This window comes from Nicotiana sylvestris, chromosome 3 (genome assembly GCF_000393655.2).
Source record: "Nicotiana sylvestris chromosome 3, ASM39365v2, whole genome shotgun sequence".
NCBI classification, from domain to species: domain Eukaryota; kingdom Viridiplantae; phylum Streptophyta; class Magnoliopsida; order Solanales; family Solanaceae; genus Nicotiana; species Nicotiana sylvestris.
In genome coordinates, this window is record NC_091059.1 from 142619700 (window position 1) to 142644226 (window position 24527).

At 40.3% G+C, this 24527-nt stretch overlaps 1 protein-coding gene across 1 annotated transcript; it reads left to right on the forward strand.

Moving 5' to 3' along the window:
* The first annotated feature begins 13077 nt into the window (after nt 1–13077).
* On the forward strand, nt 13078–19036 carry LOC104235955 (mitochondrial carrier protein MTM1). The gene is made up of 11 exons (XM_009789791.2): nt 13078–13376; nt 14105–14418; nt 14587–14676; nt 15948–16076; nt 16229–16288; nt 16406–16576; nt 16820–16922; nt 17412–17503; nt 17591–17740; nt 18190–18248; nt 18526–19036. Exons 2-11 carry the CDS (start codon nt 14149–14151, stop codon nt 18656–18658), a joined length of 1257 nt encoding a protein of 418 aa, XP_009788093.1. The 5' UTR covers nt 13078–13376; nt 14105–14148; the 3' UTR covers nt 18659–19036.
* The last annotated feature ends 5491 nt before the right edge of the window (nt 19037–24527 follow it).

Genomic DNA, 24527 nt, shown 5'->3' on the forward strand with positions numbered 1-24527 from the left:
CGGGATTAAAATTGGTGACTTGGGACACCCTAAATCTCCCAAGTGGCGACTCTAAAATAAATAAACAAATCCCGTTTCGATTGTCCTTTAACTAGAAAAAACTCCTACGCCCCTCGCGGGGCGGAAAAATGAGGTGTGACAGCTCTGGCGACTCTGCTGGGGACTTTAAAACCCAGAACCACTGGTTCAGGGTTAAGAATTCGAGCTTAGAATAATTGTTATTATTTGGCTTTACTTATTATCTGATTTTATTATATGTTTTAGCCTAAATGTGCAAACTGTTGCTCTTACCGCTTTGATATTACTTGGATTGTATATATAAACTGTGCTGAAACCCCTCTCTTCTCTCTCTTGAGGAGTGCACGCTGGTCGTGACTTCTTTCTGTTAGTGTCATATACCAAAATAGAATGAGGATTTGGAGGAGTTGCAAAACCGGATGGCCCTTTGGTTACCGGTACACAGCTCCCATCCTAGGCTCGAGTTGTCCGCTCGGGTAAGCCAGGTCTAGAACAAACACCTAGGTTTTTAAACTTAGTATAACAAAGCCTCATGTCGGATCCCTAGTAGAAACGCTTATTTGCATCATGTGCATTTGACTTAGGGGACTCAACACAGGGGTTGAGTCCGTCTAGGACTAGCAACCTGAAATGAAAAAACCATCCTGCTACATCCTGTTTGCTTTATGCATTCATTTGCTTCAGACTTGCATGCTGACCGGTTTCGAAAATCTGGAATATTGGAAAATTGTGAAAAAAAGAGTGAAGTAACAGTGTAGAGAGTTAATTGCCTATTTTAGAAAAACCAATGCCCAAATACTGTCGAAGTTCTGCCGAAATTTTGGGAAAATGAAAAAAAAGAAAAATGTTTATTTTTTTTTACAGTTTATTTCACTCAAAAAGCAAAAAATATATAGAAAAGAGTCTTGTATTTTTGGTTTGGAAAATAGGTTGGTCATTGTTTGTTAAAAAAAAAAGAAAAAAAAAAGAGGAAGAGTCTGTGTTTTGTCTTATTTTCGAAATAGAAGAGGAAAAATAGTTTGTCGTGTCACGGAAAATGAAAAAAAATATATTGTTTCCAAAATTTGGTTTATGTTCTCTGCCTGAACTACGCCAGTTTGATTCTCGCAGGGTGTGAGATACGTAGGCAACCCCCGTCGGGTCCAACTTTCTTTTTGCAAAAATAATCCAAAAGAACAAAAGTTTTTGAAATAGTTAGGGTGATGCCATTCTTTTCAGAAATAGCCGAATGTCGATTTTTAAGGAAAGAAAGGTGTGTCAATTTTGTATTAGAGTCAAATGAGTCTGGATATTTGCTTAATCGCCCTAATAAACATGCAGAATGAGCACAAGTCCAAGTTTGCCGGTAACAGTTAGGAGCAAAATCCCTTTGTAGTTGCGTTTGTGGTGGGAGGATTTGGAAAAGTCAGAGCAAGACAAGATCAAATTGCATCTGGGAGGTCTGACTAGTTTGTTGAATGTCAGGCCCAGATGCGACATCATAAAGGCTTTGGTTACATTTTGGGACCCGGCCCACAACGTATTCCGCTTCTCAGATTTTGAACTCACCCCAACCTTAGAAGAGGTAGCAGGTTACATGGACGTTACTGAAGGGTTAAGGCACAAATATCTGATCGCTCCAAGAGCTGTAAATTCGCACAAATTCATGGATCTACTGAAGATAAGCAAGGGAGTCCCATACACTGAATTGGATAGGGGTTTTTCTACCTTGCAATTCACATACCAGAGGTACGGGCATATAGGAGGGTTCAATGATCCGGAAAGTGGTGTCTGCAGCAGAGGGAATCAGGCAAAGTGGAATGAACATAGGCGGTTCGCTTTCATGGTAGCATTCTTGGGCATTGTGGTGTTTCCCCGGAAAGATAGAAATATCGATTTGAAGGTGGCTGGAATCGTCAAGGTCCTGATTACCAACGATAAAAGCATGCTTGCTCCCATGATAGTGTCCGAGATATACCGAGCCCTCACAGCTTGTAAAGCTGGGGAAGACTTCTTCGAAGGGTGCAATTTGTTATTGCAGATGTGGATGATCGAGCACTTATGTCGTCATCCTCAGTGTATGCGCTATATGTCTACGAACGAAGGCTGCATCGAAGGTTATAACCTAAGGGTTTCAGGTCTCAGATTACCGGAAGGGTTTGAAGAATGGGTATCCTATCTTCGTGCCATCACTGCAAAACAAATAAATTGGACATTGGGTTGGCTTCCTGTGGAAGAGATTGTGTATATGCCCGCCACTGGTCCTCACTTCCTCTTAATGGGACTCAAAGGTATTCAGCCTTATGCCCCTTACAGGGTGATGAGACAATTGGGAAGGTGTCAGGTGGTACACCCAGACGAAGATCTCAGTATTTATGCAGTCGAGGTCAGCAACGACGGCCAATTTCCTGAAAAGACAGTTCGTTACATATGGAGTGAATGCCAGTATTTGACGGTGAATACTCGAGTAGGTGACATATCTAGAGGTGAAGTCCACCGGCCTATCTCGCTTGGCATAGAAAGAAGAGCACTGCGAGAGACGAACCAGAGCGGCCAACCAAAAGGCCTCACCTCCAAGATTTTGTTGAGTCATCGCAAGAACAATGGGGTTGACTTGCAAAAGAAGAAAACTACATGGCAGAAATAGGCAAGCTAAAGCAACAGATTAGGGACTTGGAATTTGAAAACAATGTGCAAATTGATGCCGACAAAGGGGAAAATAATAAGTTGGCCCAAGAAAACAAGGCCCTGAGAGCCCGAATCCGCCAAGACAGAAAGAACGCTGGTGGCCAACAGAAAAGTCGATCCAATGAGAGGTTGATAGCAGAGCTAAGGAGTCAGATCAGCAAAAGCCGAGAGGACTTGGAGAGATCTGAAGCTTGCATAGCAAGAATAAAGGTTAGATGGACAAAGGGTATAATGGCCCGGAGAAAACATCTACAACAAGTCATAAGGGATTCTGAAATAAGCATCGGGATATTAAGGAAAACGAATTCCACCCTTCAGGAGCGGATCTTCAAACAAGCACGAGATGCCCAAGCTGACAGAAGGCGCTGTTACGATGCGATGACCAGAATGGAAAGACAAATGGAAAGGTTCCAGGATCAACTCGCCGACAATGCTCAAGCACTGGGGCTAAAAAACCGGCGCATAGAGCAACTGTTCATTGAGAGGGACAACATTCGAGGAAGGATTGAGGAAATTGGGCACTACATCTACATGAGATGCCTAGCATGCGAGCAAGAACCTCGTGATACCCTCCTTGCCTCCATCATGGGTTATGTCCACCAGATCATGAATGAGTTGAAAAGCTTGCAAAGAGGCCTTACACCAAAGTCCGCGGAAAGGCCGAACGATGCCTCGCGGGCCCCTAAGTTGGAATTTTAATCCCTTGTTCGAGTCTTGTTTAATTGGCTTTGTTGCCTTCCTATATGTTGTTTTCTTTTTCTTTTCATCGATGTCGGGTTAGGAACTTTGGAATCTGTACTATTGCTGTTCTTTGTTTGAAGTAATTTGTAATAGCAAATTTTGGTGATGAATTAATTGATTCCGTAAGAATTTTTGTGTGTCTTTACTTTGTGGCAGAACTACGCCCAGTCTGATTCACGCGGGGACGTGATACGTAGGCAATCCACATAAGATTTAACCGCCATTAATAAAAAGAGAGAAAAGAAAGAAGAAGAAAATATAAAAATAAAATAATAATACAGGGGTTCCCAAAGTACTTTAAAGGGGCAAATAAGCAAGCCGGGATGACGCATGGGTTTGAAGCAAAGCATGTTAGAAATGGTTTACTGCCTAGGAGCATTGCATCCACAATGTGCTGTTATCAAATTTGTTAAACACTAACGCTAACAAGTTTGTTGTTTTCCACAAAATCTCAGACAGTTAGTTTGTTAAAGCGTACTGGCACCATACCATTATCAAACACGATCAAAAGGGCCCATACCAGAAAGCATGACTGGTTCAGACAACAGTGTTGAGTCGGAAAAGATAGCAAATCAGATGCTGAAGGAAGCCATGGAAAAAATGGAAAAGATGAGGCTGGAAATGAATGAAATGCAGATAACCTTAGCTAGAGCCCAAAAGGGACAGGAACTACCTGTCACTCATACTCTCCGACCAGGACACACGTCAGAATATCCCTTTCCCGGTCCTTTAACGAGTTTCCCGAACCATCACTACTATCAGGGAAGAGAGGCCTATGATTCTCAAGCTCCACCACCCAGTCAAAACCCTCCTCCACCAAATGTTCCCGCCTTTGGGGCGACTCCCCCAACCCCATTGCATAGATCATCCAGTGAGCCGCTGTTTCAGGCCCACGACACACAATATTACCCCCCTGAACCCACATTCAATGTACCAGAACCCCATACCTGCAATCCGCGCTTGGAGGTACTGGCAGAGATTGAAAAGCCGGTTAAGGTCCCGGAACAAGATGAGGTAATGAGGAAGTTCAAAAGCCTGGAGCAATCCTTCAAGAACCTGCACGGATTGGGCAACCAGGTCAGCGTGGCCTACAAGGATCTATGCCCTTTCCCGGACATCCAACTCCCGTCTGGGTTCAAGATGCCTAAGTTTGATTTATATGAAGGGCACGGTGATCCTATGGCACATTTGCGGGGCTTTTGTAGCAAACTGAGAGGGGCAGGCGGCAAAGATGAGCTACTGATAGCTCATTTCGGTCAAAGCTTAACTGGATCGGCACTGGAATGGTATACCAGACAAGATTCCAGCAGATGGTACACTTGGGATGATCTGGCGCAAGCTTTCGCGGGTCACTTTCAATATAATCTCGAGATAGTCCCTGACCGTCTCACATTATTGAGGACCAGAAAGAAGCCTGGGGAAAGCTTTCGTGAGTTCGGTTTCCGCTGGAGAGAACAAGCATCCAGAGTTGATCCTCCCATGAGAGAGAAATGGTGGACTATTTCTTGCAAACACTGGATCCAACTTACTTTGGTCACTTGGTGACGACAGTTGGAAAATCATTCAATGAAGTAGTAAAGATAGGGGTCATGATAGAGGAGGGTCTGAGTTCTGACAAAATCCTGAATTACTCAGCGCTCAAGGCGACGACCCAGGCTATTCAGAGCGGCACGGGAGGTGCGCTGGGAAGGAGGAAGAAAGAAGAAATTGCCATGATTGAGGCAAGCAGTTGGTCCAGGTCCGGAAAACAACACTACAACCAACCCAGACCCCACAGGCCAAACTACCCATACAGCCCGCCACAACCCTACTACCCACCACAAGAACAACATTTTTCCGTCCATCACGCCCAAACTTACACCCAGCCTCCGGCTCATCCTCAATGGTATGCACCGGCTCCCCAACATACATATCCACCTCCACAAAACACACATTCACCTTCACAAAACACGTATCCGCCACCGAGGACCTACAAGAATCCTTCAGGACCGAGCTTCCGCGGAAATCAGGCTTTTAGGAATGAAAGGATGCAGAAGCCAAGAACATTCACTCCGTTGGGAGAAACCTATACTACTCTGTTTCACAAGTTGAAGTAGATAGGCCTACTAAGTCCTGTTGAAGCCAAATTGCCAAGTCCCCTCCCCAGAAATCTGAACCATTCAGTGAGTTGCGAATATTGTTCGGGTGCTCCCGGGCATGATACTGAGAAATGTTGGAGGTTGAAGACTGCCATACAAGATCTTATTGACACAAATAGGATCGAGGTTCAGGCACCGGGGGCACCCAACATCAATGAAAATCCATTACCGATGCACCATGAAGCTCACATGATAGAATTAGTGCACGAGGGAGGGAAACCAAAAACACCCTCACAAACGGTAGTGATGATTCGCGCCAGTACTAATGAAGAGTCGACCGGTGGAAAGGCAGTGGTACGGTCGGGAAAGGTATATGACAAGCCCTTTGTGATAGCAGGGAAATGGTCATCTATTACTGCGAAGAGGCCAGAGTCAGTCAGCGCAGTGTTGCAGGGAGTAGCAAACAAACCAAGGTTGGTAGTAAAAGGGGTCCATGTGGGACCAGTTGCTATCAAGCCAGTCATACAGTTGCCGATGACAAGTGAGAAGGCTGTACCGTGGAACTACAGTCAAGTGACGGTGACACATAAGTTGAAGGAGGTTGTGGAAGACGTATGCGAAGCACAAGGGTTAACTCGACCGGGAAGGTGTTTTGCTTCCGCAGAGTTGAGAAGGGTCAATCCTAAAACAATAAAGAAACCTGTAACAGACTCCGGGTACCCACGCAGAGTCGAGCTACATGACATCACTCACACTGGGTACCCACGCTCACTGGGGGTGTACAGACTCCGGGAGGGGCCCCTTACGGCCCAAACGCAATAACAAGCCATCTCGTGGCATAATCAAACAGGCTCTCGACCTCATATCAAGATACCTCGTAGAGTAACAAATCAAGCCCTCGGCCTCATAATCATAAATTAGTACCACACTGTTGCGACGCGCAGCCCGATCCTATAATATCCTCACAACACAGGCCCTCGACCTCACTCAGTGAGAAATCTCTCAAGCCACTCGGCAACAGTAAAACATGATGCTCAACCCAAAATATCAATTAAAATATCAAAAATGGAGTAAAAATGGCTGAGTTATGAAAATAGTAGATTACAGCATGACTGAGTACAAATATGAAGTAAAAACATTGAGGAATAGTAGTAAAATCCCTAAGGGTCCAAAACAATTGGCACGAGACCCAAATATGGCATTCAACCCAAACATATTAATACTTTCCAAAACACACTGATAGCAAATAGTTTTCAATCAAATACACGGTTAAACAGTTATATGGGATGGACTAAATCACAATCCTCAACGTGCATGACCCCACGCTCGTCATCTAGCATGTACGTCACCTCAAAGTAGCACAACGATATGAAGTTCGGGGTTTCATACCCTCAGGAAAGACATTTACAATCATTACTTACCTTTATCCGGTCCAAACTATAGCCCGTGATGCCTTTGCCTCTTGAATCGGCCTCCGGATGCTCCAAATCTAACCAAAATCAGTATATATCATCAATATATGCTAAAAAACAAAGCCCAAGCGAAAATAATCAAATTAACTCAAAAATCCCGAAATTGGCTCAAACCCGGCCCCCGAGCCCACGTCTCGAAATCTGATAAAAATCACAAAACTGGAAAACTCGTTCGCTCACGAGTCTACCCATATCAAATTCACCAAAATTCGATATCAAATGGCCATCTAAATCCCCAAAATCAACTCTCCAAACCTTCTTCCATATTTTCCAATTTTCACCCCAGATTCCCAAATTAAATGATAAGAATCAAGATATAATCATGAGATTTAACCAAATTTGAGTGAATAACACTTACCTCAATCAATCCTTTGAAAATCCCTTCAAAAACCGCCTCAATCCGAGCTCCAGAGCTCCAAAAATGTAAAAATGGCCGAAATCCTCGAAATAGAGTACTTTATAATCTGCCCAGGCATTTACCCTATGCTATCGCAGACAAACTAATGCGATAGCAAAGCACAAAATTTTCCAGCCCTTCTTTTACCCTATGTGATCGCGGTCATCCCCCGTGATTGCGTATAATAAATTTTTCCAACAGCCTTCTCCAACTCTTCTGGACAACCTCTAGTATAATGGTCATAACTTTTTGTACAAAACTCTAAATTACAATTAGTTAAACTTTATGAAAACTAGACATAAACTTTTATTTTTGGATCATCTTCAAATTCCTTATAGATTGTGAGATATAAGCTTCCAAAGTCGGGTCAGTGCAACAGAGATTTTACTCTATGCGATCGCGGGAAGACTTACGCGATCGCATAGCAGAACTCCATTTTTCCAAATTTTCTATATGCTAACGCGTTGTACACCCCTGAAGCCAAAAACCAACAACTAGAAATGGCTTAGAAATGGTCTGAAACCACCCTGAAACTCGCCCGGGGCCCTCAGGACCTCAACCAAACATGCCAACACATTCCATAACATCATTCAAGCTTGTTCCAACCTCGGAATGCTCAAAAAAATATCAAAACATAGAATCACCCTCGGATTCGAGCATAAGAATTTCAAAACTTCCGAATTCTGAATTCGATAAAAAAGTCTATCAAACCTCGTCCGAATAACCTAAAATTTTGCAGACACATTACAAATGACACAATGGACCTATTTCAACTTCCGAAATTCCATTTCGACCCCTATATCAAAATCTCACCTATCAACCGGAAAGCGCCAAAATCCTAATTTCGCCAATTCAAGCCTAAACCTTCCACGAACCTCCAAAATGCATTCTTGTCACGCTCCTAAGTCCCAAATCACCTAACGGAGCTAAACAAATCATAAAAATTCCAATCCGAGATCATATACTAACAAGTCAAAACTTGGTCAAACCTTTCAAGTTTAAAGCATCAAACTGAGAATTGTTCTTCCAAATCTATTCCGATTATCCTGAAAACCAAAACCGACAATTTACATAAGTTATAATACATCACAGGGGGCTAGTTATGCCCGAGAACTGGCGAGCAAAGTGCAAAAGCTCAAGACGACCGGTCGGGTCGTTATAGTGACTTGCGGGGAGGTTTCGTTTTGGTTATTAGAGTGTTTTGGGACACTTAGTCCCTAAACGGAGGCTTAAGTCTTACGATTTGGATTGTAATCAGTACTGTGTGAAGACAACTTCAGAATAGAGTTTCGCCAATTCCGTTAGCTCCGTTGGGTGGTTTTGGGCTTAGGGGCGTGTCCAGATTGTGTTTTGGAGGTCTGTAGCTTATTTAGGCTTGAAATGATGAAAGTCGAATTTTCGGAGATTTGGACCGGTAGTGGAATTTTTGATATAGGGGTTGGATTCCGATTTCGGAAGTTGGAGTGAGTCTGTAATGTTGAATATGACTTGTGTGCAAAATTTGGGGTCAATCGGATGTGGTTTGATAGGTTTCGGCATCGGTTGTGGAAATTTGAAGTTTCAAGTTCTTTAAGTTTGAATCGGAGGGTAATTCATGATTTAACGTTGTTTAATGTGATTTGAGGGTTCGACTAAGTTTGTATAGTGTTTTAGGATTGGTTGGTATGTTTGGTTGAGGTCCCGGGGCCCTCGGGTGAGTTTCAGATGCTTAACGGATCATTTTTTGGACTAAGGAAAGTAGCAGATTTTCTGGTATTTTTGTTGCAGACATTTCTTCATCGCATTTGCGAGAGAGGTCTCGCATTCGCGTAGGGCATCTGGGAGGCCAACTGGTTTTGTTCTTTGCGTTCACGATATTGTTCCCGCATTCGGGAAGATATGGAGCAACGTGTTCGCGATATGGACCTCGCGTTCGCGTAGAGTCAACGATCAGATGGGTTCTAGGCAAAATAGCCTACGCGTTCGCGATGTGTGTCCCATGTTCATATAGGGCCAGGCAATGTGAGCTTCGCGTTCACGACCAGTGCTTCGTGTTTGCGATGAGTGTTTTTAGGACTGAAGCAACTTGTGCTTCGCGAATACGAGGCTTTGACCGCGTTCACGAAGAAGGAATTAACTGGGCAGATATAAAGTTTCAAAAACGAGGGTTTGGCCATTTTTATCAAAATTTGAGTTTGGGAGCTCGTATTTGAACGAGAGTTTGAGGAATTTTCAGAGATAACAATTGAGTAATGATTCTACACTTGATTTTGGTTATATCCCGCTAATCTATCATTAATTTTATCATTTAATTTCGGATCTAGGGTGAAAAATTAAAAAAAAAATGAAAAGAAGTTCTTCAACTAAGATTTTGGATTTGATTGGGATTTTAACATCGGATTTGGATAATTTTGGTATGAGTGAACTCTGAGTGAATGAGTGTTCATATTTGGTGACTTTTACCCGATTCCGAGACGTGGGCCGGGGAGGCTTTTTAGGGCGATTTTTGAATTTCTTGTTTAAGCCTTGATTTCATTAATTAGATTAGTCTATTATAGTTGTATTTATGATATGTAATTGCTTTTGGCTAGATTTGGGCCATTCGGAGCTGGCTATTTGTGGGAAAGGCATTGTGACTGATTGATGGAGCTTGGTTCGAGGTAAGTGGCTTGCCTAACCTTGTGTGGAGGAACTCTTATTAGGATTTGGTATTTTTTTGATATGTGAGCGCCGTGTACGTGAGATGACGAGCATGTGCACTGGCTAATTGTTGTAAAACTCGGTTTCTGCTAAGTAATAACCTGCTTTTCTTCTTATTTGAGTTATATCAGCATGTGTTGTACCCTGTTAGCTTAGAATAACATGCCTACTTGATTTATCTGAACTCTGTGCAACATTTTTGGTGAATTTCCTGTTTTTCCTTGATTGAACATTAGTCTAAACTGTAGGCTTTCTTCCTGTAATTGTTATTTCTGTTGCTTGAGCTGCATATTTACTTTGGGACTACGGAACGGTACTCCGGGAGATCCCCCTGCATATTTACTTTGGCACCACGGAACGGTATTGCGGGAGATCCCACTGCATATTTACCTTAGGACTACGAAACGATATTTCGGGAAATCCCCCTATCTTGCATATTTACTTTGGGACTACAGAACAGTATTCCGGGAGATCCCCCCTGCACATTTACGTTTGGGACTATGAGACGGTATCTCAGGATATCCCCTGTTGTCATCTCTGTGTACTGAGCTGTTATCTTCTATGATTTCATTATTTTTAAATTTCAGTCTTTATTTTACCCCGGTATTTCATTCTATTTTGCTTATTTATATATATACCAGTAGGGCCCTGACCTGACCTCGTCACTACTCGACCGAGGTTAGGTTTGTACTTACTGGGTACCATTGTGGTGCACTCACGCCTCTCCTGCATATGTCTATTGTGTGCAGATCCAAGTACCTCCTACCAGCCTCGAGTTTAGTTGCGCGGTTGCTGCTTTTAGGAGACTTCAAGGTACATCTGCCCACGTCAGCAGACCTCAGAGTCCCCCTCTATCCCCTTATGTTAATTCTTCCCTTATTTCTATAGATATTGATGCGTATAATAGTTAGAAATTCGTAGAAGCTTGTAACTTACAATGTTCCGGGTCTTGGGGGGTGTTATGTACGTTTCGAGAATGATTATTGTATATGCCGAGCGACATCTCAAATATCTTATTTACTTTATATGTTTCTGTTAGTTGTAAATCTTTATGTTCTGCATTTCATTTTCCGCAAATGAAATGATAGGCTTACCTAGTCGTAGAGACTAGGTGCCGTCACGACAATTCACGAAGGGAGAATTTGGGTCGTGACAATAGCACACTCCCGATGTGCACCTAGGAATAGCTATGGGCGAAATCGAGTTAGTTTTCTTTAGCTAAATTATTGATCTAATATTATTCTCGTTGAAAATAATTTTGTTTTTATATTTATCAAGTTCAAATTAAATCTAAAAGTAATTCCAAATCATTATCAGAAGTTAATGGATAAATTTTAACTTTTTCTTTGAAGTATTTGGACGCGTGGAGTCCACTCATTTGACGCAAGAGTTCGATATTAATAACAAATAAAATCAATTTGCTAACAACAACAATATGAATTGACCAAATGTATACTGAAGAATAAAATTGACCTACTTGAATGTTACAGAGGCAAATTTGAAGCTTTCATCTAATAAAAAGATCATGACCCCAAACCAAAAAAAATAGAAAGAGACATCTAAATTCGTATGAGAGGATATATCTAATACTCCTACTACCTAAAGAGTAAAATGGTTAAAAAGTCAAAACGCAACTAATTGTCTGCTATTTGGCACCTCTAAAATTAAAATCTCAGCCGCGAAACCAAAGCCCTACAACTTCCAATCCTTAGCGGCGTGTACTCATGCATTTACACCACTATTTTTTGGGCTTTTTTCCCGTCCAAGCAATTGTTTAATTTATTTTTTATTTCACGCCTTTTTTCTCGTCCAAATAAATAAGCAATTTAGTGAATGTGTTTTCTCTTTCTTCCTTTAGCATTTGGTCGAAAAAAGAGGAAAGAAATGGTGTTTTTTTTTTTTGGGGGGGGGGGGGGGGGGGGGGGAGGGGGTTGAATTTAGAAAAAGTTTAGTAGCTGCGATGAGGCTCTAAATTATACTTTAAAATGAAAATTCGATATGTTATTGAGTTAGTGAATTAATATATTCATCAAAATCAAAATTTAGAAGTAAAAGAGGAATAATTCAAGGCAATTCAAACTAGATGAAAATCTTCATCTCGCGCAATTACAAAATTGAACATTTTAAAAGAAAATGGAAAGGTATCTAGTAGGACGAGTAAAATGAAATTTGATGGTAAAAGTTTATCTATTGCACAATTTGGTAAATTCGCAAGTATCGTATTTTTTGCATTATATCATTATATTTACATGCCATAAAAAACAAGGAAACACAAATTTTTAAATTCCATTTTCCTTTCCCTTCGTCTGTCGCATTCCCACCGAACTTAATTTGTAGCCTATTTAATCACCTGATGATCCATGATTCTGTGTAAATGGCATAATGAATGATGATTATTCAACGTAAATTACGTTGCACTTACCCTAATTATATTGGATTTTTATTTGTTATTATGGGCTGTAAATCTTTCATTAAAAGGATTACTATCTAATTTTATGTTCCCACCAATAGACGAGTTTATAGTGAACATTATTAGTGAAAAACTACGCTAATTTCACATTAATTGGAAAAAAGAAAATGCTTATTTCAGCTTTACATCTTTCCTTAATTGCGTGCCTATTTGAAACCATGACAGTCATACAAGAAATTGAACTATTTTAAAAGCGACAATATAAAAATTTAGTTGACCTTTGGACATAAAAAATAACTTTTCAACTCAATAGTTTTTGAAGTTAAGTTGAAAAAAAGTATTTAGAATCTAAAATTGTATTTGAATATGTGTTTCACTTGAAAAAAATATACAATTTTGTGAGAGAAAACTAAATTTTACATGAAGAAAAGGGTAAAATCCACTTTTTCAAATTTGAAAACTCATCTTTAGAATTTTTCGAAACTCATCTTCAAAAATTCAATTTAGGGTATAACCAAAGGGATTTTTTTTTTATTTAAATCCAAACGGCCCCTTAGATTTCCAAGTCCTACTTCTAGAAGGGTATTATTTTCCTATTGGTCCTTTCCATGTTTCAATCAAATTTCCTTTATTTTTTTTTTCCATTAGTTCGTCTTGAAATATTGCAAAAAATAAGCAGAAATATTTAATTTCCTTTTATAGGTCCTACTTTTTAGACGTGCCAAACGCAGCCCTAATTCGAGAGACTTCTTTGGCCATTACTCTCTATTTCTGGCCCGCGGGGTGGCGACGTATGTTCTTCTCTTGTTTTCCCCTTCTCCAAGGAACTAGGGAACTGCTTCCCCCAAATAAAATTCAATATTTTTGCTATGATTTCACTCCCACAACTGCTGAATTAAAGCTAAGATCAAGAGGTAATTGCTTGTCCTCTTTTATTTTTCTCATTATTTTCCTGTCTTGTTATGCTTCCCCTTCATTACTAAATATTTTTTTACTTTTTTCCAGTTAAAGCTCTGATTTTTATTCTTTATTTGTTTGATTTTTTCCCTTAATAGCTGTTGTCTGTCAATATTATGAAAACCTAGTTCATGGATTTTATTGGTTTTGATCATTTCCTTTTATATTTGGGTGGAGGAGAAATGAATTTGATGTCTTGAGATTTTTCTTATCTTTTGTATTTGAAAACAAATTATTGACTATTGGAATCAAATTTGTTGATATTGAGGATTCATCTAGTCGGCCCCAGCTAATTTGGTATTAAAGGTGTTGTCTTTTGATTGTTTATTAAGGTGTTGTTGTTGTCAACTTTTTATTCAACAATTTCTATGGCAAGAACATATTCTATGCTTACCTTGTATGCGTTTGGATGTAACCTCCGTTTGATCTTATATTGACATTCTTTCCATGGGGTGGGGGTGGGGGTGGGTCCTATTTTTTTTTTTTTTTTTAGCTTTGTTATTCCTAATTTCCATTTATTTGCTACTGTTTTTGCTTCCTTTTTCATAACTGTATTATAAGTTAAAAGAGAAAGGGGTGAGGTTTATGGTCAAAATTTCCCTTCTCATAAATCATAATTGTATTTTATAGGATTTCAGTGCTTAAAGTGTTGAACGCGTTTGTTTCTTGCAACAATTCGTTTCAGGTTGATCTATCTTTGATTCTGGTTAGATAAAGATTGAGAGAAAAATGGTGGACGAACTGAAGCGCGGAGAAAATTCATGGACGGACGCGACTGATCAGTTGAATAGAGTATTTGATATTGATAGTACTGTTTCCTTGATGTCCGAATCAGTAATTATCACAGATGGGGCTGAACCCCTACATCCTCAGCAGCCTCCATCCCAGGATCCCAGCCCCTCCTCGGATGGCCAATTGGGAGTATCCGAACGAGCCTTTTCAGCAGCTGGTGCAGCGTTTCTCTCTGCCGTCCTTGTTAATCCACTTGATGTTGTCAAGGTCTCTATGCTTAATACCAGCAATTTTCCAACTAATTTGTTCACCATCTACTTATCTTTTGATTTTCACTCAGTTGTATCCACAAGTTTTTGTTACTTTAATTGAACAATATTGCATGCATACATAAAGTGATGAGCTGAATAATTTCTGTTTCTGCACTATTTACAGACTAGATTGCAAGCACAAGCAGCTGGAGTTGCTTATTCACATCCAATGAGTAACATGACAAGCCGCATGGCAGTTTTTGGACCAAATATGGTACAACATGCTTTTAAGTCTTCTTTTTATGTGGAAACTTTTTTGTGCCATACTTTAATTTGTCTTTCTCGAAGATGGATTTGTTCACTTCTTCCACTTGAAGCTCTTTTCCTATATCATACATCGAGAACTATGGTACTAACCACAACCCAAAACCTTTTGTCGAAAGAACAGGCAAAACCAATGTGTTTCTTGATAACCAGCATTTGAAAATGAGGTAGTTAGAAAGAGAGGATATTGACTTGTGTGTTGGAGTTATCTTTGTTGAAGTATTTATAGCAAAAGAGTTAACTCTGCTGTAAGGTTTTGATTTTCCAAGTAAAAGATAGATGAAAAAGCTGTGTCAGTTTTCTTAATCGTGTCATAAAATTCTTTTCACATTGCCGGATGATAATGCTGGGGCAATATTTAATCTGTTTACTTTTAGTGGATCTAATTGATATTTGAAAGATGGAATTGTAGATCAAATTCCAGCGAATGGTCCACTCTTTTCTCCTTAGTGATTTTTACCTGGTATTATTTCAGTTACATAAACACTTTGACATAACTACTGCACGTGTTGCCTGCTTGATTAGTTCTGAATAGGTCTGAGGACACCAAACTTGGGAGTGGTAGCAGGAATGAGAGCATGTGTGACATGATCACTGGAATAGGATCAACTTGATGCTATTAGTAGATAAAGCGTAAATTTAGAAAAATAGACGTAGCTGCGGTAGACACAACGCAACACGAAAACCAGGAAAAATGGGAAGAAACATAAATTTGATATATTAAAGATACGAGTGGTTTCATCCTTAGAATTTATAGCCTTAAGTTATGCAATATAACATGAGTATAGTCTTCCTTCTAGTTAATGCTTCGGTTGGGGGAGGGAGGGGGGCAGGGCACATGCAGCAAATTTGAGAGTGATACAATTGGCTAAGTGAAACTTCCTTTCTTGGTGGGGGATGAAAGATGAAACATGATTTAGTTATGGTGAATAGTTGGAGTAACAATCTTAGTAGTCAAGCTTCAGTGCATGTGCTAGTGAGAGGTGGCATATGCCCGATAGATTAGTCATGGTGCACATAGAATTGTTCGGACACCACCATTATTAAATAAAACAAAAGATAAAAAGAGGGTCTTAATTTCTTAAATACATTTTTTTTAAAGTTATTGCCCCCCTTATCTCAAATGTTTATCTGCATTGGTCTCCGGGGAATGGAAAGTTATATATCTTTGCTTATTTTGTAATGAGTATTTAATGTTGACTTATTTGCTTGTTCACTCAGATGTTTGCAGATCTGAGGTGTTCACCTTCATGCACCCGTGCTGGTGTTCATGGTACAGTATCAATCTGCCCGGCTGATTGTTTTCAGTACAAAGGAACACTAGATGTCTTCTACAAAATTATTCGGCAGGTTGGCATATTTATTCTCACTTATCTTTCAGACACTTGAGTCTGTAGATTGTCTTGATTGCTCAAGGCTTCATGACTCTTTCATGCTTGTTTCAGAAGTTCCAGTTTGTTTTGTTTAAAATTTTCGTGGCACTAACTGGAGTCCTTCTACAGGAGGGTATTTCTAGGCTATGGAGAGGCACAAATGCTGCTCTAGCATTGGCTGTACCAACAGTATGTGTCTATAGATCTTATTAGTTGTTTTGAACTCGCCAAGAACTCCCTTTTTGGCATATTTAAGTTGAGTTTACGCTATATGTTATAATTGTTGTGCTGATGCTTTTCAAACAGGTTGGGATTTACTTGCCTTGCTATGACATTTTTCGCAACCGGTTAGAGGCCTTCACTGCTCAAAGTGCCCCAAGCTTGACACCATATGCTCCTTTGTTAGCTGGTTCGTTGGCACGGTCTTTAGCTTGCACAAGTTGCTATCCTATTGAACTTGCCAAAACACGAATGCAGGTATTTCGGATCTCCTTTGTCAAGGTTTAATGTATCCACCATACATAAAGGAGAGGAAAGGGGTAAAAGAAACACGGAGGGGTGGTAGAGAAATTTCTTTTACATTGTGAGCCTTTGATGCTTATTTTGTTAGTTGTGTCATTCTATGTGTTCCAGTAGCCCTTTAGTTGCTAAGGAAATGAATGATCCATTCCTTTCAACTGTTCTGATTCTTTCTTTTACTAAGTTTCTTCTGTTATACAGGCATTTAAGGATATGGACAAATGTGACAAGCCTGCTGGAGTCCGGAAGACCCTGTTTGAGCTTATCGCCAATGTCAGGAGCACAACTAGCACCAACAGTGGTTGTAAGTCAATTTTTCCACTTCCTGCTTTCTAGCTATAGAAAAGAGATAGCTGAACTTGTTTGTTAGTGAAATTGAATAGAGATTCCATTGTAACATTGAAAGTGTTATCCGCATAAATTCCTAAAAATGTCCCTTCCAATTATAGGCTCATTGGGTATGATCTTTAAATATCTGTGGGGGATGCCAGTTAATTTGTTCCTCCTCCAATAGCACATTACAACAAGAGTAAATGAATCATAGCTTGGCAAAGGTTTGAGATGTTGTGAGTATTTTGCAAAGTATAAAAGTTTGTCACATAAAATAATATTCTCTAAAGCAAGGTCCTTCAGAAAGTAGAATCTTTACATAGCATATAGAGTTTCTTAAAGTCCGTTACATCTCATTCTAGCTCCTTCTCTACCCTAAAATTCTGGCTCTTACTTTCACTCTTGAAATATGAATGCTCTTGCAATCTTTTGTTTGAAGTTGATATAGTATTTTCTATTGCAGTACAAAGCTATCGTGTACTTTGGACTGGACTTGGGGCACAACTTGCTCGTGATGTCCCTTTTTCTGCAATTTGTTGGTCAACTCTTGAACCAGTATGATTCAATTCTTCTTTTGTTAGATTCTGATCTGTTCATGAATTTAATTTGATTCAATGGTTATTCTCATAAGTCTATTTACAGGTAAGAAGGCGACTTCTTAGTCTGATGGGAGATGAACCTAATGCAGCAGGTGTCCTCGGGGCAAATATTTCTGCTGGTTTTGTTGCAGGAAGTATTGCTGCTGCTGCAACATGTCCCCTTGATGTTGCGAAGACTAGAAGGCAGATTGAGGTGTTTGTTTTTCGTCTAAATCCTCATTTCCATAGTACTGATATTTAGATTTGTCCACTTGTGTCAAGCATCATTTCTGGTTACTTTGAGGGCATATTTGGTATGAAAATCTCATAGTTGACTTGAGCTTAGTGAATTTGCTAACTCTAATTTACATCCTAAACTTTTGGAGAACCGTCCATGTAGTTGTCAATTACTTGTTTTTGACCTTTCTACTTGTATTCTAGAGTATAAACATTTTCAACAATTTTATGACCGTGCACACTTAGTAATTTTTTTGGGCCCAAGGTGGGTAATTGCAATTTCATGTTTATACGAAATAAAGGGATTATTTGAAATTAGCTTAGGTTAGAGAGTGCTGCCTTTATCTTGGATCCATGGTGATAATTGACTTGTTTTTCCTCCATACATTTGATGGTTTGCTTATCCACCTCTTTTCTTTATCACAGAGGAACCCTGCCAGGGCATTGACAATGACGACAAGGCAAACTCTACTGGAGATTTGGAGGTACAGCTTTCTGAGAATATGTCAAATGAACTATTCCCATGTAGAATAACATAAAAACTGCATATATTAAAGCCATAAAGCTATTGTTATCCCTCCAATTTTAGTTATGCCTTTAAATGGAAAGGGATAGGGTATAGGTAGTGGAAATTCACAATCGGTTGTGTCATGGGTTCTCAGAGGATCGCCAATTTTTTCAAATAGAATGACATACATGTCTGTACACTTGTTTTTCTGGCTATGAAGTGGATTCTGAATGAAATCATGCTGACTAATGCAGGGATGGAGGGCTCAAGGGACTGTTTACTGGAGTAGGACCTCGTGTTGCTCGTGCTGGTCCCTCTGTCGGAATTGTGATTTCATTTTACGAAGTTGTCAAATATATGTTACACCACCAATATGATTCTTCATAAGGAGCTTAGTCAGGTTAATTAGGTTTCTTCTTACCGATGTCTTTTAATCGAGCAATGGTCACCGGTTTAGCTTAGTTGGGCCATGAAGGTACGCTGGATAGAACACGGGTGTGCTCTAATGTGGATATGGTTGCACGCGCACAAGGAGCAGTTTTGACAATGGTAGATTACCCTTACAGGTTAGCTGGTAGAAAATAATCACTCTTCTTTGCTTCCTAACCAAGTTTGGTTGGTTTTTGGGCAATTCTGTCGTTGGACGAAGAAGAGATTTTGATAAAACTTTAAATGAGCAGTTTTTCCTGAGGTGTTCTCAGTTATCATTAGATTATTTAAGTTCTTTATTGCTTCTCAAGAAAAGTTCTTTAACGTTTTATTTTCCGATTGGTATCGGGGATCTCTGATGATGTCCATCTCATTGAAGAAGTATTAGGCATGTGCCTAATAAGAGTTTTCTTTGGTTTGGTAGCCAACCTTGTTGACTTGGTTTGGTTGGTAACCAACCTTGTTGAATTTCTTTGGTTTGGTAGCCAACTTTGTTGAATTGTGAAAAATGTGTGTAAATTGTCAAATATTGTAGGCTTTAGAGGGTGAAGCTTTGGCTATAAAAGGAGAGCTTCAACTCTCATTTCTACACACCAACAAAGAGAGAAAGAAAGAGTGAGGTTTCACAGACAAGGTATAAGAAAATAGTCTGTGAGGAAAATAGAGAGTGAGCGATATTGTAGTGAGGTGGGAATATCAAAAGAGGGTTATTTCTTTTGAGTGTTGTAGTGGTCTTTGGAGTATTTACCTCCGACCTACAAAGTTGTAAAATTCCTTACTATAGTGATATCAGTTGCTCCTCTCGGGGTCGTGGTTTTTTCCCTTATTCAGAAGGGTTTTCCACGTAAAAATTTTGGTGTCATTGTTACTCTTTTATTCTTGTTAATTACCGTATCTCGGTGCTACATTATTATTCCGCTTTATTACCGTGAATATTATTTTGGTAAGGGGTTTATTCCCAACAACTGGTATCAGAGCACGGGTTCTGCTCGTTCACTGAAATACTATTCACTGTCGGTAGTACTATACTTGGTGAAAAAATAAAAATGTCCGGAGTAAAGTACGAGGTAGCAAAATTCAACGGAGATAACGGTTTCTCAACATGGCAAAGAAGGATGAGAGATCTGCTCATCCAACAAGGATTACACAAGGTTCTAGATGTTGATTCCAAAAAGCCTGATACCATGAAAGCTGAGGATTGGGCTGACTTGGATGAAAGAGCTGCTAGTGCAATTAGGTTGCACTTATCAGATGATGTGGTAAATAACATCATTGATGAAGACACTGCACGAGGAATTTGGACAAGGTTGGAAAGCCTATACATGTCCAAAACGCTGACAAATAAATTGTACCTGAAGAAGCAGTTATACGCCCTACACATGAGTGAAGGTACGAATTTTTTGTCACATTTAAATGTGTTTAACGGACTAATCACACAGCTTGCCAACCTCGGAGTGAAAATCGAGGAAGAAGATAAAGCCATCTTGCTATTGAACTCGTTGCCATCTTCGTACGATAACTTGGCAACAACCATCCTGCACGGTAAGACTACTATTGAGTTGAAAGATGTCACATCGGCTCTTCTACTCAATGAGAAGATGAGAAAGAAGCCTGAAAATCAAGGACAGGCTCTCATCACAGAAGGTAGAGGCAGGAGTTATCAAAGGAGTTCGAACAACTATGGTAGATCCGGAGCTCGTGGGAAGTCAAAGAACCGATCCAAATCAAGAGTCAGAAATTGCTACAACTGTAATCAACCAGGTCACTTCAAAAGAGATTGCCCAAATCCAAGGAAGGGCAAAGGTGAAACCAGTGGCCAGAAGAATGACGACAACACAGCCGCCATGGTGCAAAATAATGATAATGTTGTCCTCTTTATAAATGAGGAAGAGGAATGCATGCACCTGTCAGGTTCAGAGTCGGAATGGGTGGTTGACACAGCGGCATCTCACCATGCCACACCGGTAAGAGATCTTTTTTGCAGATATGTAGCAGGTGATTTCGGCACAGTGAAAATGGGTAACACAAGTTACTCAAAGATTGCGGGGATTGGTGACATTTGTATCAAGACAAATGTCGGATGCACATTGGTTCTAAAGGATGTGCGGCATGTACCTGATTTGCGGATGAACTTGATCTCGGGAATTGCTTTAGACCGAGATGGATACGAGAGTTATTTTGCAAATCAAAAGTGGAGACTCACTAAGGGATCATTGGTGATTGCAAAGGGAGTTGCTCGTGGCACGTTGTACAGGACAAATGCAGAAATATGCCAAGGTGAATTGAACGCGGCACAAGATGAGATTTCTGTAGATTTATGGCACAAAAGAATGGGTCATATGAGCGAGAAGGGATTGCAGATTCTTGCCAAGAAATCACTCATTTCTTATGCCAAAGGTACAACTGTAAAACCTTGTGACTACTGTTTATTTGGTAAGCAGCATAGAGTCTCATTTCAGACATCGTCTGAAAGAAAATTGAATATACTTGATTTAGTATATTCTGATGTTTGCGGCCCAATGGAAATTGAATCAATGGGCGGTAACAAATATTTTGTTACTTTTATTGATGATGCTTCACGAAAATTATGGGTTTATATTTTGAAAACCAAAGATCAGGTGTTTCAAGTTTTCCAGAAGTTTCATGCTCTAGTAGAAAGGGAGACGGGTCGAAAGCTAAAGCGTCTCCGAAGTGACAATGGAGGTGAGTACACTTCAAGGGAATTTGAAGAGTATTGTTCAAGTCATGGGATCAGACATGAAAAGACAGTTCCTGGAACCCCACAGCACAATGGCGTAGCCGAGAGGATGAACCGCACCATTGTGGAGAAGGTGAGAAGCATGCTCAGAATGGCTAAACTGCCTAAGTCATTCTGGGGTGAAGCAGTTCAGACAGCCTGTTACCTGATCAATAGGAGTCCATCAGTTCCGTTGGCGTTTGAAATCCCAGAGAGAGTCTGGACCAACAAGGAGGTGTCCTACTCGCATCTGAAGGTGTTCGGTTGCAGAGCTTTTGCACATGTACCAAAAGAGCAGAGAACAAAGCTGGATGATAAATCTATTCCCTGCATATTTATCGGATATGGAGATGAAGAGTTCGGGTACAGACTGTGGGATCCTGTAAAGAAGAAGGTCATCAGAAGTAGAGATGTAGTCTTCCGAGAAAGTGAAGTTGGAACTGCTGCTGATATGTCAGAAAAGGCGAAGAATGGTATAATTCCTAACTTTGTTACTATTCCTTCTACTTCTAACAATCCCACAAGTGCAGAAAGTACGACCGACGAGGTTGCCGAGCAGGGGGAGCAACCTGGTGAGGTTATTGAGCAGGGGGAGCAACTTGATGAAGGTGTCGAGGAAGTGGAGCACCCCACTCAGGGAGAAGAACAACCTCAACCTCTGAGGAGATCAGAGAGGCCAAGGGTAGAGTCACGCAGGTACCCTTCCACAGAGTATGTCCTCATCAGTGATGAGGGGGAGCCAGAAAGTCTTAAGGAGGTGTTGTCCCATCCAGAAAAGAACCAGTGGATGAAAGCTATGCAAGAAGAGATGGAATCTCTCCAGAAAAATGGCACATACAAGCTGGTTGAACTTCCAAAGGGTAAAAGACCACTCAAATGCAAATGGGTCTTTAAACTCAAGAAAGATGGAGATGGCAAGCTGGTCAGATACAAAGCTCGATTGGTGGTTAAAGGCTTCGAACAGAAGAAAGGTATTGATTTTGACGAAATTTTCTCCCCCGTTGTTAAAATGACTTCTATTCGAACAATTTTGAGCTTAGCAGCTAGCCTAGATCTTGAAGTGGAGCAGTTGGATGTGAAAACTGCATTTCTTCATGGAGATTTGGAAGAGGAGATTTATATGGAGCAACCAGAAGGATTTGAAGTAGCTGGAAAGAAACACATGGTGTGCAAATTGAATAAGAGTCTTTATGGATTGAAGCAGGCACCAAGGCAGTGGTACATGAAGTTTGATTCATTCATGAAAAGTCAAACATACCTAAAGACCTATTCTGATCCATGTGTATACTTCAAAAGATTTTCTGAGAATAACTTTATTATATTGTTGTTGTATGTGGATGACATGTTAATTGTAGGAAAAGACAAGGGGTTGATAGCAAAGTTGAAAGGAGATCTGTCCAAGTCATTTGATATGAAGGACTTGGGCCCAGCACAACAAATTCTAGGGATGAAGATAGTTCGAGAGAGAACAAGTAGAAAGTTGTGGCTATCTCAGGAGAAGTACATTGAACGTGTACTAGAACGCTTCAACATGAAGAATGCTAAGCCAGTCAGCACACCTCTTGCTGGTCATCTAAAGTTGAGTAAGAAGATGTGTCCTACAACAGTGGAGGAGAAAGGGAACATGGCTAAAGTTCCTTATGCTTCAACAGTCGGAAGCTTGATGTATGCAATGGTATGTACTAGACCTGATATTGCTCACGCAGTTGGTGTTGTCAGCAGGTTTCTTGAAAATCCTGGAAAGGAACATTGGGAAGCAGTCAAGTGGATACTCAGGTACCTGAGAGGTACCACGGGAGATTGTTTGTGCTTTGGAGGATCTGATCCAATCTTGAAGGGCTATACAGATGCTGATATGGCAGGTGACATTGACAACAGAAAATCTACTACTGGATATTTATTTACATTTTCAGGGGGAGCTATATCATGGCAGTCTAAGTTGCAGAAGTGCGTTGCACTTTCAACAACTGAAGCAGAGTACATTGCCGCTACAGAAACTGGCAAGGAGATGATATGGCTCAAGCGATTCCTTCAAGAGCTTGGATTGCATCAGAAGGAGTATGTCGTCTATTGTGACAGTCAAAGTGCAATAGACCTTAGCAAGAACTCTATGTACCATGCAAGGACCAAACACATTGATGTGAGATATCATTGGATTCGAGAAATGGTAGATGATGAATCTCTAAAAGTCTTGAAGATTTCTACAAATGAGAATCCCGCAGATATGCTGACCAAGGTGGTACCAAGGAACAAGTTCGAGCTATGCAAAGAACTTGTCGGCATGCATTCAAACTAGAAGACAGTGCTACCTCCTCTGGATGAATGAGACTGGAGGGGGAGATTGATGATGTCCATCTCATTGAAGAAGTATTAGGCATGTGCCTAATAAGAGTTTTCTTTGGTTTGGTAGCCAACCTTGTTGACTTGGTTTGGTTGGTAACCAACCTTGTTGAATTTCTTTGGTTTGGTAGCCAACTTTGTTGAATTGTGAAAAATGTGTGTAAATTGTCAAATATTGTAGGCTTTAGAGGGTGAAGCTTTGGCTATAAAAGGAGAGCTTCAACTCTCATTTCTACACACCAACAAAGAGAGAAAGAAAGAGTGAGGTTTCACAGACAAGGTATAAGAAAATAGTCTGTGAGGAAAATAGAGAGTGAGCGATATTGTAGTGAGGTGGGAATATCAAAAGAGGGTTATTTCTTTTGAGTGTTGTAGTGGTCTTTGGAGTATTTACCTCCGACCTACAAAGTTGTAAAATTCCTTACTATAGTGATATCAGTTGCTCCTCTCGGGGTCGTGGTTTTTTCCCTTATTCAGAAGGGTTTTCCACGTAAAAATTTTGGTGTCATTGTTACTCTTTTATTCTTGTTAATTACCGTATCTCGGTGCTACATTATTATTCCGCTTTATTACCGTGAATATTATTTTGGTAAGGGGTTTATTCCCAACAATCTCAGCTAAAAAATGTGAACTTTTTCATCGTTGCTCTTTTGCGTTACCATCAGAATCGTTTTATTATTTTACTGAAGTGCCAGGTATTCCGAGTATCGGAGGAATTGATCTCCTGCAATTAGCTTTAAATCACTATTC